This window comes from Sorex fumeus, unplaced genomic scaffold, assembly GCF_029834395.1.
Source record: "Sorex fumeus unplaced genomic scaffold, SorFum_2.1 ptg000020l, whole genome shotgun sequence".
NCBI classification, from domain to species: domain Eukaryota; kingdom Metazoa; phylum Chordata; class Mammalia; order Eulipotyphla; family Soricidae; genus Sorex; species Sorex fumeus.
The window spans coordinates 8,756,455-8,769,465 of NW_026606077.1; the positions used below are offsets into that span (position 1 = coordinate 8,756,455).

General features: G+C 52.3%; 2 protein-coding genes across 3 annotated transcripts in view; both read left to right on the forward strand.

Annotated features, from left to right (window-relative positions):
- Positions 1–6,307, forward strand: part of SEC24C (SEC24 homolog C, COPII coat complex component) — a 29,731-nt gene extending 23,424 nt beyond the window's left edge. For both annotated transcript variants that reach the window (XM_056113329.1, XM_056113330.1), the window contains 9 exons: positions 1,523–1,693; positions 2,326–2,422; positions 2,525–2,670; positions 3,109–3,247; positions 3,373–3,491; positions 3,587–3,766; positions 4,402–4,593; positions 4,825–4,914; positions 5,054–6,307. In XM_056113329.1, coding sequence (XP_055969304.1) covers positions 1,523–1,693; positions 2,326–2,422; positions 2,525–2,670; positions 3,109–3,247; positions 3,373–3,491; positions 3,587–3,766; positions 4,402–4,593; positions 4,825–4,914; positions 5,054–5,194 — 1,275 coding nt within the window. In that variant the 3' untranslated portion in view covers positions 5,195–6,307. The remainder of the gene's footprint in view (positions 1–1,522; positions 1,694–2,325; positions 2,423–2,524; positions 2,671–3,108; positions 3,248–3,372; positions 3,492–3,586; positions 3,767–4,401; positions 4,594–4,824; positions 4,915–5,053) is intronic.
- A 119-nt stretch (positions 6,308–6,426) lies between these two features.
- Positions 6,427–10,114, forward strand: FUT11 (fucosyltransferase 11). Its single transcript, XM_056113383.1, has 3 exons — positions 6,427–7,080; positions 7,162–7,787; positions 8,268–10,114. Exons 1-3 carry the CDS (start codon positions 6,427–6,429, stop codon positions 8,413–8,415), a joined length of 1,428 nt encoding a protein of 475 aa, XP_055969358.1. The 3' UTR covers positions 8,416–10,114.
- The last annotated feature ends 2,897 nt before the right edge of the window (positions 10,115–13,011 follow it).

The following is a 13,011-nucleotide window of genomic DNA, read 5'->3' on the forward strand; positions in this document are numbered from 1 at the left end:
TGTCTCTGCGCTCAGGGATTATCCCTTGCGAGCTCAGGGGATCCTAAGATGTGCTGGGGACCCAGGGCCTTATCTGCTCTACTCTCGTTCCGGCCATACCACTGCCCTTCCCAGTGTCGCATCTGGGACTGCCCGCATATCTCATAGCGCTCTCACTCATCTCATTCCCAAGACCCTGAGAGGCTTATTTGTTTGGGGACCATGCCCATTAGTATTGGGCGGCAGCACACAGAGCCGGGAGCAGAGCACGGCCTCCAGTCCTTTCAGCCGTCTCCCTGGCCACCTGGGGAAATTCCTTTCTAGTTAAGCCAAAACTTAAAATTCTGATTAATCATGTTTCTCCAATTAAAACAGAAAATACTTTTTAGACCATGGGAAACTCACTCCAACAACAGCCTGTAGTCATAGTGCAGATGTTGACCATGATTAATCAATGCAAGGCAGTACGTGATTACCCCAATCATGTGGAACTTGCTAGGTAGACACTTTTTCAGAATAATCATGCTACTATTGCAAACTCTCAGTAGATAGATTTGAATCTTTTTCTGCTTTTGGCAGAAAAATGATTGAGCCCAGGATCTTGCACGTTGTAAGAGCAAATACTCTTATCACTGAGCTGTGCCCTGACCCTTGATTGGCGTCTTGGTTGCCAGGGGAGCTTTCCTGGGAGCTCCAGGACCACACCCCGTGGTTGTCAGCCAGCCGGCTGGTATTTCAGCACAAATGCCTGAGATGTGGTGCTGTCTGGGCCCTGCAATGCTAGGAATTACCTGGGTCACCCAGAAGGTTCGCAGAGACATCCAGGGCCTCATCTGGCAGTGCCTGTGGACGTGTGGTATGGCGAGTGAACCAGGGTCAACTGCATGCAAGACGTGTGCCTTAACCGTTCTATCTCTCTGGTCTCAGTTTTGAAGTCATACTTGCACGTCCATGCATTTACCCAATATCACAGATGCCATATTCGGATAGGGTGGAGCTACTTGAACAGTCTTTTTTTGTTTGTTTCAGGGGTCATACTGGAAGTGCTCAAGGGATACTCCTAGCTCGGTGCTCAAGAGTCACTCTTGATGGTGCTGGGGATTGAGCCTGGGTCTCTAGTGTGCAGCACATATGCTCGGCCCACTGAGTTTTTTTTTTTCTTTTTGGGTCACACCTGGCGATGCACAGGGGTCAGTCTTGGCTCTGCACTCAGGAATTACTCCTGGCGGTGCTCAGGGGACCATATGGGTTGCTGGGAATCAAACTCGGGTTGCCTGTGTGCAAGGCAAATGCCCTACCCACTGTACTATCACTCCAGCCATCACTGAGCTATATTTCTGCCCTTTTTTTTTTTTTTGGCTGTTGTGGGGGGAGGTTTGGATCATATCTGGTGGTATTTGAGTGGCTCCTGGCTCGATTCTCGGGGATTGCTCCTGGTGCTGCTCAGGGGACCATGCGGTGGTGGGAATTGAACCTCCCCCATGCAGAGCATGTGCTTAGTCAGCCCTTTGAGCTCTGATTATTGTGTCTTCTTCCTCTCCAGACTCTGTTCCAGCCTCAGACCGGTGCCTATCAAACCCTGGCCAAAGAGTGTGTGGCCCAAGGCTGCTGTGTAGACCTCTTCCTCTTCCCTAATCAGTATGTGGATGTGGCCACGCTCTCTGTTGTGCCCCAGCTCACTGGTGGCTCTGTCTACAAATATGCTTGCTTTCAGGTATGGCCTGGGTTTTGGGCGGGGAGCAGCTGGGGGGAGCATTGGGAATGTCTGTCTACATGTGCAGTAGCTTTGTAGCTGCTGACTCACTAACAGGAATTGTGTTAGAGCATATAGAAGATAATGGTGAACAGGAAGACGGGGGTGAAGGTTGAAATCAGTCCTTAGTTGATATCCTGGCCTTACCACTACTGGCTATGTAATCTGGGGATAGAGTATTTACCTCTTGTTTCTTCATCATGTCAGAAATAATTTCTGAGGGGTGGGATCACACCTGGCGATGATCAGGGGCGACTCCTGGCTCTGAACTCAGGAATCCCTCCTGGTGGTGGGATACGGGATGTGCACCACATGACATGCCAGTGTACTCAGGGAACCATATCGGATGTCAGGGAGTACACCTAGTATGCAGTGCAAATGCCCTACCCTCTGTGCTATCACTCCAGCGCCAGGAATAATTTTGTAAAGCACTTTATATCTCTGTCCATGTACACGCTGAAAAGTAATCATTACCATTACCATTATTAGCGTTTTTGCTGTTACTTGTAGTTGCGATCCAGACTTGGAGAGTGGAGGGGGTTCAGGGAGATTGACTCCAAGAAGTTTGAAGTCCTGTGCCTCTGGGCCCGCAGGTGGAGAATGACCAGGAACGGTTCCTGAGTGACTTGCGTTGGGACGTACAGAAGGTCGTTGGCTTTGATGCTGTGATGCGGGTCCGGACAAGCACTGGTCAGTCCTAGTCGGCAAGAGTTGGGAGGGGGCGCTAAATCTGGGAGGGAGCAAGTAGTTCCTGCCATACATTCAGCCGTGACCCTGTCCGTGTGGCCCCAGGTATCCGTGCTGTCGATTTCTTTGGGGCTTTCTACATGAGCAACACAACAGATGTGGAGCTGGCAGGGCTGGACGGGGACAAGACGGTGACTGTGGAGTTCAAGCATGATGACCGGCTGAATGAAGAGAGTGGCGCTCTCCTGCAGGTGGGGGTGGGGCAAGGGCTGGGGTCTTTCCACCGGGTAGAAAAAGGCAGTCGGGACGAGGGGGAGTTAGAGCGGGCGCTAGAAGTTGGGGAAGGGAGGTGGTTCTGAAGATGAGTTTCCTGCAGATGCTGGAATGATCTCAGGAGGCTCTGGTGCAGTTGGGGCTGGGGGTCCTGGAACAGTTCCGGGTGGTGATATAACATCAGACCCATGGGGGGAGGTGGGGGGGTGCGCTTTCTCTTTGTTCACTTAGGGTAGATTTCCAGAGGAACCTGAATAGCTGATTTAGTTGCTTTTTTTCAGAAAAGGGGTGGTAAGCCCAATAGATTTGGGGAGCTTCAGCCCTAGTTCTTAGTGTTGCCAGGGGACCTTTGTTCCTCAGACTCTGGTGCAGGTGGGAGAGTGAGTTCCCATCTCTTCCCCCCCACCCCCCCACAGTGTGCCCTGCTCTACACCAGCTGTGCGGGACAGCGACGTCTCCGTATCCATAATCTGGCACTGAACTGCTGCACCCAGCTGGCTGATCTGTATCGAAACTGTGAGACTGACACACTCATCAACTACATGGCCAAGTTTGGTGAGGCCAGAGGCGGGGTGGGCTGGGGTTAAGAAGTGCCCAGATGAGCATCAGTTCAGCATGCCTGGGGAGGTGCATGTGACGGGGGGCAGTGGGTGACCGGGCCATCTCCCTTCCTCCTCCAGCATACCGGGGGGTCCTGAGCAGCCCTGTGAAAACTGTCCGTGACACGCTCGTCGCCCAGTGTGCCCAGATCCTGGCCTGTTACCGTAAGAACTGTGCCAGTCCCTCCTCTGCAGGACAGGTAGGCCAAATGTGACAGTGGAGGTGTGGCTGGGGACCTCTGTCCCTAGGTGAGCAATTGCTTCTAATCATGGGCTTTCTCTGGTGACCCCTCAGTTGATCCTTCCTGAGTGCATGAAGCTACTCCCAGTTTACCTGAACTGTGTGTTGAAGAGTGATGTTCTGCAGCCTGGAGCCGAGGTCACCACGGATGACCGTGCCTATGTCCGACAGCTGGTGACCTCCATGGATGTGGCCGAGACTAATGTCTTCTTCTATCCTCGTCTCCTCCCACTGGTACGCCTGAGGGCTGGGCTGTGAGAAGGGGCCTGGTGATTTTTGTCCCGTCATCTTCCCAATGGTGCCTGAGGTTCCTGGGGTGGTTCCTGGTGGTACTACACCTGCAGTGGGGCCCGATGCTTCACTGTGACATGGTGCTGGTCAAGCCTGTGGGGCTAGGGATCACTGAAGCCCCCCATGGAGCCTACAGGCTACCAGAATCACCTGTTGGTGCTTAGGGTCCATGCAGCAATGGAGATTGAACTCAGGGCCTGATATATGTGGGCCATGTCTTCCAGCTCTTGGAACGATCTCCCAGGCCTCAAAGGGACAGGAGAGGCCCGAGTGGCATCCCATATGATCCCCCAAGCCCACCAGGAGTGACCCCTGAGCACAGTCAGGTGTGGCTCAAAAGCCAAAAGGATGAGTGGAGGGGGGCAGCAAGGAGGAAGGGTCAGTGTTACCAGTGCCTGACACTAATGAGTTTGTTTGACCTATGTTGTCTGGTCTAATTTTCACAGAGTGATAAAGACTCAAGAAGGGATGGTTTCTGAGTCTTGGCTTTCTGAACTTGTGTATGCAGCAGGGGAACTGGGGGCAGCAAGTGAGCCTTCTGAGCCTTGGTAACCTTTTGCTCCCTTCCTTTTGTGTAGACAAAGTCTCCCATTGAGAGCACCACAGAACCACCAGCAGTTCGAGCATCTGAAGAGCGTCTAAGCAATGGGGATATATATTTGCTGGAGAATGGGCTCAACCTCTTCCTCTGGGTGGGAGCCAGTGTCCAACAGGGCGTTGTCCAGAGTCTCTTCAGTGTCTCCTCCTTCAGTCAGATCGTCAGTGGCTTGGTGAGGATAGGAAGTAAAGGGGAGTTTTGGTGTGGGAGTGTATTTTGTGGCCTAATAGGAGTTGTGCAGGCCTGGGGCCCTGAAACAGCCAGAGCACTTGGAAGGGAGGAGAGGGGGCTATTGTCATTGTTTCCAAGCTTCTAAATTTCGGCAATACAGAAATGTGCACTACTCCATCTGGACTGGATGGTTTCCCTTATCATAAACGAATAAAATAAATTTGTCTTCCAGAGTGTTCTGCCAGTTCTGGATAATCCATTGTCCAAGAAGGTTCGAGGCCTCATTGACAGCTTAAGGGCACAGCGATCACGGTACATGAAGGTAATACTGACGTGGACCCCGAATTTCTTACCTTGTCAAGTCCTCTACCTGATGGGGAAGTGACTGGATAATGGGACTTCACAGCATGTGTAATTGATTCCCTCTAGCGTTGTCTCATGACCCTGTGTTTTGCCTGTAGCTGATCGTGGTAAAACAGGAGGACAAGCTGGAGATGCTCTTCAAGCACTTCCTGGTGGAAGACAAGAGCCTGAATGGAGGAGCGTCCTATGTGGACTTTCTCTGCCACATGCACAAAGAAATTCGACAACTACTGAGCTAGAGCAAGTGGGTAGATGGCATAGGGTCCCAGGCCAGCTTCCAGGAAGTTACCCCAGGAGAGCAGAGAAACTGGGACACTTTCCTATCTTATAAGTCATGTAAGCTGACCTCAGTCTCTTGGGGGGTGGGGGAGGTCTAAGGAGACACCTTCTTTCTGGGCTCAAGTATCCTACCACTCTGTCATGTCCTGCTGATGGAAGGTGCCCCTATCCCTTCACTTGACCCTCCTTTTTCCTGCTAATCCCGTCATAATGAATGTAGTTCCTCAGTTCACTGTATATGATTCAGAGTTGGGGGCACCCAGACCCTGGCAGCAATATGTGTCCCTCTGGACCAGCCTCCACAAGAGGGGTAGGCAGGAAGGAGTGGGGAATCCTAGGGTTACTGGGGGCAGGGGGCAGGAGGGCTGATTCAGCTCAGTGTCATCAACAACTTCCTATATTAGGGATAAAACATACAGGTGCACAAGAGCCGCAGGTGGAGGCCATAGGAGGTGAAGAGAAAAGTGGTGGGTCCCTTCAGGGGCCTAGAAGGCAGCAGCAAGTGAGAGTCCCTGCGGGTGGTGGAGGAGCTTTCTCAGCTCCCACTGCTCTTTCTCCTCGGCAACGGTCGGTGATCGCCGTGAGTGGAGGCGCGTGGTGAGAGCTGAATGCTCAGCCTGGGAACTGAATTGCAGTCTGTTGCGACCTGGGAGGGCCCCCGGCCTCCTCCTCGGCGGAGAGGCCCCAGCACTGGAGGTTCTGTAGGGAGCCTGGCCGTCAACTTGCAATACCTCACAGAGCCAGCCCACACCCCAACTCTGAGCTTCCACTGGAAACACCGCTTTCTCCAAGCTGGGGGTCACCGGGGAGAGAGGCGTAGGCTGCTGGAGCTCCGTCCTCTCCTGCCAGGACACCGCGGGATAGCACTGGGCCCTGGTGTTGAGAGCGGCCGACATGTATCTTCCAACCCCAACTGTCTGGGGCAGGACAAGGGCTAGGCTAGATGGTGGCCAGCTTGCCTGCTCCCAGCCTGGGCTCCCCCTGCTCCGGACCTCGCTCTCATTTCTCCTCATTGGTTTATTTTTCAATGCATCTTTAATTTGTAAAGAAATAAAATAAATTAAGATGTAACCGGCGGCCGCCTTGCCCCGTGACCATCGATCGCTTCCCCGGCGGGCCCTAGGGCGCGGCCGCCCCGTGGGCAGCGAGCGGAGCTGCGCATGCGCGCGCGCGGGGCGGCGCCGGCGGGGCCATGGCGGTCTGGGGCGCGCTGGTGGTCCTGGGGGCGCTGAGCGTGTGCGGGGCGGCGGGCTGCGGGGCCGAGGGCGAGGCCGGCGGGTGGGCGGAGCCGTGGGGCGGCGCGGGGCTCGGGCGGGCGGCGGCGCGGGGCGCGGCGGGGGCGGCGGCGGGGGCGGCGGAGGCGCCGCTGCTGCTGTGGTGGAGCCCCGGGCTCTTCCCCCACTTCCCCGGCGACTCGGAGCGCATCGAGTGCGCGCGCGGCGCCTGCGTGGCGTCCCGGGACCGGCGGGCGCTGCGGGACCCGCGGACGCGCGCGCTGCTCTTCTACGGCACCGACTTCCGCGCGGCCGAGGCGCCGCTGCCGCGCCGGCCGCAGCACAGCTGGGCGCTGCTGCACGAGGAGTCGCCGCTCAACAACTTCCTGCTGAGCCACGGCGCGGGCATCCGCCTCTTCAACCTCACGGCCACCTTCAGCCGCCACTCGGACTACCCGCTGCCGCTGCAGTGGCTGCCCGGCCTGGCCTACCTGCGCCGCGCCGCGCCCCCGCTCCGGGAGCGCGCGGGGTGGCGCCGCCGCGGCTACGCGCCGCTGCTCTACCTGCAGTCCCACTGCGACGTGCCCGCCGACCGCGACCGCTACGTGCGCGAGCTCATGCGCCACATCCCGGTGGGCGCGGGCTGGGGGGCGGGCCCGGGCCCGCGCCGAGCGAGCGAGCGCGCCCCCTGACCGGCCCTCTCCCCCCCCCAGGTGGACTCCTACGGGAAGTGCCTCCAGAACCGGGAGCTGCCCACCCCGCGCCTGCAGGACACCGCCACCGCCACCACCGAGGACCCCGAGCTCTTGGCCTTCCTGTCCCGCTACAAGTTCCATCTGGCCCTGGAGAATGCCATCTGCGACGACTACATGACGGAAAAACTGTGGCGCCCCTTGCACCTGGGCTCTGTGCCCGTGTACCGCGGCTCCCCCTCCGTGCGAGACTGGATGCCCAACAACCACTCCATCATCCTCATTGACGACTTCGAGTCGCCCCAGAAGCTGGCCGAGTTCATCGACTTCCTGGACAGGAACGACGAGGAATACATGAAATATCTGGCCTACAAGCAACCGGGGGGCATCACCAACCAGCTCCTGCTGGACAGCCTGGATCAGCGCGAGTGGGGTGTCAACGATCCCCTGCAGCCCAACTACCTAAACGGCTTCGAGTGTTTTGTGTGTGACCACGAACTGGCCCGGCTGCAGGCCCAGAAGGCCCACGATGCCTCCCCGGGAGAATTCCCTGCCCCTGAGCCGCGCATTGCCCAGCCCTCACACATGGCCTGCCCCATGCCCACACCGGGCTTCGGCAGTGTGGAGGAGATTCCCGAGAATGACAGGTAAGGCCAATCCCAGCGCCTCACCGACTGGTGTCTGCCAAAGTAGCCCGAGGCGCTGTGGGATGCTGCCCACACAGGCCCAGCCATCCTGTCTGCGGGGGGATTTGGGGAGGTGGGTGCCCGAGCAGGCAAAGAGCTCAGAAGACTCCAGTGCAGTGCATTGCTGTTGCAAGCCTCGCCAGGGGAGTGTGGAGGACCCTCATTTTGACGCCCCTGCACCAAGCTGGAGTAGCTCCTGGTTACCACGTGGTATGACCCCAAAACAAAACCGTACTTGGTGAGATAGATAGGAACTGAAAAGCACGGCGAAAGATGTAAAATAGAAAGAATTCAAGGCAACAACTTACGAAACTTGGCTTATGTGGACAAAGGCTTCAACCAGAGCAAAGGGCCTGTCTACCCTAGAAACAGACTTGGGTTGTTAGGCAGGACTTGTATGCGTAGAGATTCCATAATCCAACCCCTGTTTTGTTGTTTCAGCTGGAAGGAGATGTGGCTGCAAGACTATTGGCAAGGTCTGGACCAGGGGAACGCTCTCACTGCCATGATCCACAACAATGAGACACAGCCGCAGAAATTTTGGGATTACCTACATGAGATCTTCATAAAACGGAACCAAAATCTTTAATTAGTCCCATCAGAGAGCCTGGGTAGAGCTACGGAGATAAAGTACTTATTCAACTATGGATCATGAGGGGCATTTGCTGATAAACCCTTCACTCGTATGAGTACAAGGAATTCTGTTATACTTACTGGTATTTTATCTAATGATGTATAATCAAGATTTCAGCTTATACTAACAGCCTCTCCTCAAAGTGCAATGAAGGCATTGTCCAGTACTTGGTTTAGCAGGAAGCAGAAGTCTGAAGCGCCCATGTAGTTCAAGGAGTTTTTAAATTTTTTTCTTTTTTTTTTGCAGGGGAGGAGTGGGGTGTTACTCCTGGCATGCTCAGGGGTTACTCCTGGCTCTGCACTCAGGAATTAATCCTGGCAGGCTCAGTGGACCATATGAAATGCTGGGGAGCATCTCCGGGTCGGCACTGTGTAAGGCAAATGCCTTCCCTGCTCTATTATTGCTCAGGCCAGTAAATGACTTTTTAAAAGGATTTCTCATTTCTCTAGCCATTTCATCTTTGTTCTGAGGTTCAGTTGCACATCTCTTAGTACTTGGCTACAAATAAGGTAAGATGAGCTAGGTTTAGAGTTTTAACATTTCTAATCTCTTCATATCCCTCATTATTCAGTGTCCTGAGTTTCTTCTCCTCACCTGCTTTAAAAACTGTTATGCTGAGGTTGGAGAGATAGTACAGTGTGTAGGGTGCTTGCCTTGCTCGTGGCCAGCCCAGATTCAATCCCTGACACCCCATATGCCCATTATATGGGGATAGCAAGCACCTTACCTGCTGTACTATCACTCCAGCCTTTAGAGTTGTATTTTTTGGTGTCATTTACTTTGCTTTTCAGGTCATACTTTTAAGTAGCTTTTTCTTTCCAGCACACGAAATCATGAGATTTTTTTTTTTTGTTATATGATTTTTTTTCTACTATAATTTCCAGGCTTAGTTTCTATCTTCAACCTACAATAGAACAGGACACCTCATTACAAAAAATGAAGCCTTTCATAGGCTTACCTGCATTAAATTCATTGTAGATTTGGCAGCTTAGTATTTTTTTGTTTGTTTGCTTTTTTGTTTTGGGGGGCCATGCTCTGTGGGCTACTCCCTGCTTTGTGCTTTTCCCAGTGGTGCTTGGGGGTGAAAGGGACCATGGAGTGTTGGGGACTGAACCCATGAGCTACTACCTCTCTGAACCGTAGTTCATTTCTTATTTAGGGCATATCTAGGATTCCTTCTCACTTGATTCTGGCTACTAATTTATTCTGTTCGTGTGCTATGACAGTGTCATGAAGTGTCCTGTTCTATTGTAGGTTGAAGATAGAAACTAAGCCTGGAAATTATAGTAGAAAAAAATCATGTAACTGAAAAAAAAATCATGACTTCATGTGCTGGACAGATAGCACAGCAGGTAAGCTTGCACTGCACATGCCTGACCTGGTTCCATCTCAGCATCCATATGGTCCCTTGAGCCTCATCCAGGAGTGATCCCTGAATGCAGAGCCAGGAATAAGCTCTGAGCATAGCTGATGTGACTCAAAAGACAAAACATACGGTTTTGAAATGTTCAAATAGGGAAATATGAATCAAAGTGTAGATTTTTGTTTTTAATGTGTGGTCCAGGACTTCGCCTTGTACCTACAGTACAAGTGCTCTAGTGCTGACCTACATCCCTGGTCCCTTAAAGTACAGATTTTTATAGGACTTTGGTTCTTTTTTTAGTGGAGTCTTCCATCTATTTTTTTCTCTTTTTTAATTAAACTTTTTTTTTGGGGGGGTCACACCCGGCACTGCTCAGTGGTTACTCCTGGCTCTGCACTCAGGAATCACTCCTGGCGGTGCTTGGGGGACCATATGGGATGCTGGGAATTGAAGCCCGGTCGGCTGCGTGCATGGCAAATGCCCTACCTGCTGTGCTGTCGCTCCAGCCCCTAATTAAACTTTTTTCCCCCTTTATTTTGCTTTTACCTGGCAGTGCTCAGGAGCTACTTTCAGCTCCCTGTGGTGCTTACAGGACTGTGTGGTGCTGAAATTTCAGCTTGGGCCTTCTGCATACAAGCAAGTACTCAGTTTAGTGAAGTAGCTCTCAAGACCTTTTTAAGTTTTTGTGTGATGAAAAAGGTTCCATTTTTCCCAAAAAGTACTGAGAACTATAGTGGAAAAAAATATAGTTCAACCAAGCCCTTAAACTCAGGGATTGAAGGAAGTGACCAACTGGGTTTCAGTTGCTAGTACCCTACATAATCTCCCTCAAGCTCTGAGAGTGAGCCAGGAGTCAGCCCAGAGCACCGTGGAGTGTGGCCAAGGATTTCATTACCATGATGATTTTCACCCCCCACCGATTTTATTATTTAAAAATTGCCCTGCAAAACACTGGGGATGTAGCTTAGGGGTAGATTCCTTGCATGTGTGAGGCCCTGGGTTTAATCACTGGGGGAAAAAAAAAGAAGCCTTTCATAACAGCATGGAAAGAGAGAAAAACAGACCTTCCAAAATACACTGGGGTTGAAGAGAGCTAAGTGTGCAGGAGTGGGCACTCGCCATGCAAGAGGCTCAGATTCAATCCCTGTACCAGATATGGTATCCATGGAATTATCGTAAGTTTCCCCTGAATTTCCAGTCAGGAATAGCCCAAGCACTGCCTGAGTGACCCCACAAACAACTCCCCCCCAAAAAAAACCACCCCCAAATACTTACCTTAAAATTTGATATTGTAGGCTCCACAAAAATGTCAAATGAAAGATTCTAATTTCTAAGATTTCAGTCTTTTTTTAAATTTTTGGGTCACACCCAGCGATGCTCAGGGGTTACTCCTGGCTCTGCACTCAGGAATTACTCCTGGCCGTGCTCGGGGGACCATATGGGATGCTGGGAATCGAACCAGGGTTGGCCACGTGCAAAGCAGATGCCCTACCCGCTGTGCTATTGCTCCAGCCCCAGCCCTGATTGCAGTCTTTTTAAGTGCAAGTGTTGCTGGTTTATAATGAAAAAATATGTATTACCCAAGTGCAAACTAGGTTAGGACAAACTTCATTACATGCAACAAAAAAGGGCAAATGTGGAGTCTTCTTCCTAATCACGGTCCTAGAATAAATCACAGTCCTCCCGTTGTTCATCGATTTGTTCGAGTGGGCCCAGTAACGTCTCCATCGTGAGACTTGTTACTGTTTGGCATATTGAATACGTCACGGGAAGCTTGCCAGGCTTTGGCCGAGCGGGTGAGATACTCTCGGTAGCTTGCGGGGCTCTCCAAGAGGGACGGAGGAATCGAACCTGGCTCGGCTGGGCCTGCCGTGTGCAAGGCAAATGCCCTACCGCTGTGCTATCGCTCCAACCCTCCTCCTTCCTAATATCACTTCATATTGGCGGGACGAGGTGGGGGCACTGCCAAGGGTCATCAGGGTCACTTCTGGTGGTAGTGGGGACGGGAGGAGAGAGATGCAGTGCCAGGGACTGAACTGGTGTCGATCATGTGCAAAGCAAGCACCTTCACGTTTGTACTGTGCAGTCTCCAGCATTGGCGTCTCTTTAGCACTTCTATGAACAAAGTGAACTGTAGTTATGATTGCTTGTGTGTAGATTCATGTCTTCTCTGTGGCCAGTGCTTCCCAGTCTTTCTCCTTGATTTCTGTCACCATATAAGTACTCATATAGCATGGTAAAACAGGTGCTAAAAAGGAAAGAATCAGAAATAGCCACTTACCTGAGCACTTGCCAAATACCAAAGGCTTCAGTTTCTCTTTGGAGAGATCAAGCAGCATGTTTGCTCTGGTTCCGGGCCAGTCTCTGTACACAGCAGCAGGCTTTGGAGTTACTGGTGGTCAAAGTGCCACAGACGAAGCAGTTTATGCTGCTACAAGTGGGGTTGGAGCATGGGGCTGGTGACTTTAAGAATGTCGCCGTTCTCTCAGAGCTCAGGTTTCATTTTGTATAATAAATACTTTTTTAAACATTGTCTTGTGCTTGGCTGTATTTCTGTGATATTATGTTGAACTTGAAAACTTACGGAAATATCTGTTCATTTAACTAGTATTCATTTAACTAGAACCTTTGCGCATTTAAGTAGTATGAGCAATGTCCCAGGCAATGGGGACTCATTAATGAACGTTATAAAGTCTCCGCTCGCATGGTGTTTACATTTTAGGATTTGGTTTGGTGTTTGGGCCACAAACAGGCTGTGACCTGGGCTTACTCCTCGTGGGAGTAGACTAGACCATAATGCGGTGTTAGTGATTGGACTGGGGCGGCTGCCTGCAAGTGCCTTACCCACTGTACCAGCTCTCCAGCCCAGTGCTTGTATTTTAAATGCTAGGGCATAGAATCACATTAAAATATAACAGGTCGACGGAGGCGGGGCATGAGAAGTCAGGGAAAGTTCCGAAATTGAATAACCAGCTGTCAAACAGGCAGAGATTTCGGAGATTTGAAATTGGTGTTCAACTATTTCAGCACACTAAATATACAGCCGAGTAAGCGCTCCAGAGTCATCTACGGAGGGTTGGGGCAAGGGCAGCGGGCAAGGCGCTGGCACGCAGACAAGCCCGGGTACCGCGCACCGTCCCCAGCGCCCCGCGGGACTCGGCACGCCGCGGAGCGCGCCTGCGCGGAGC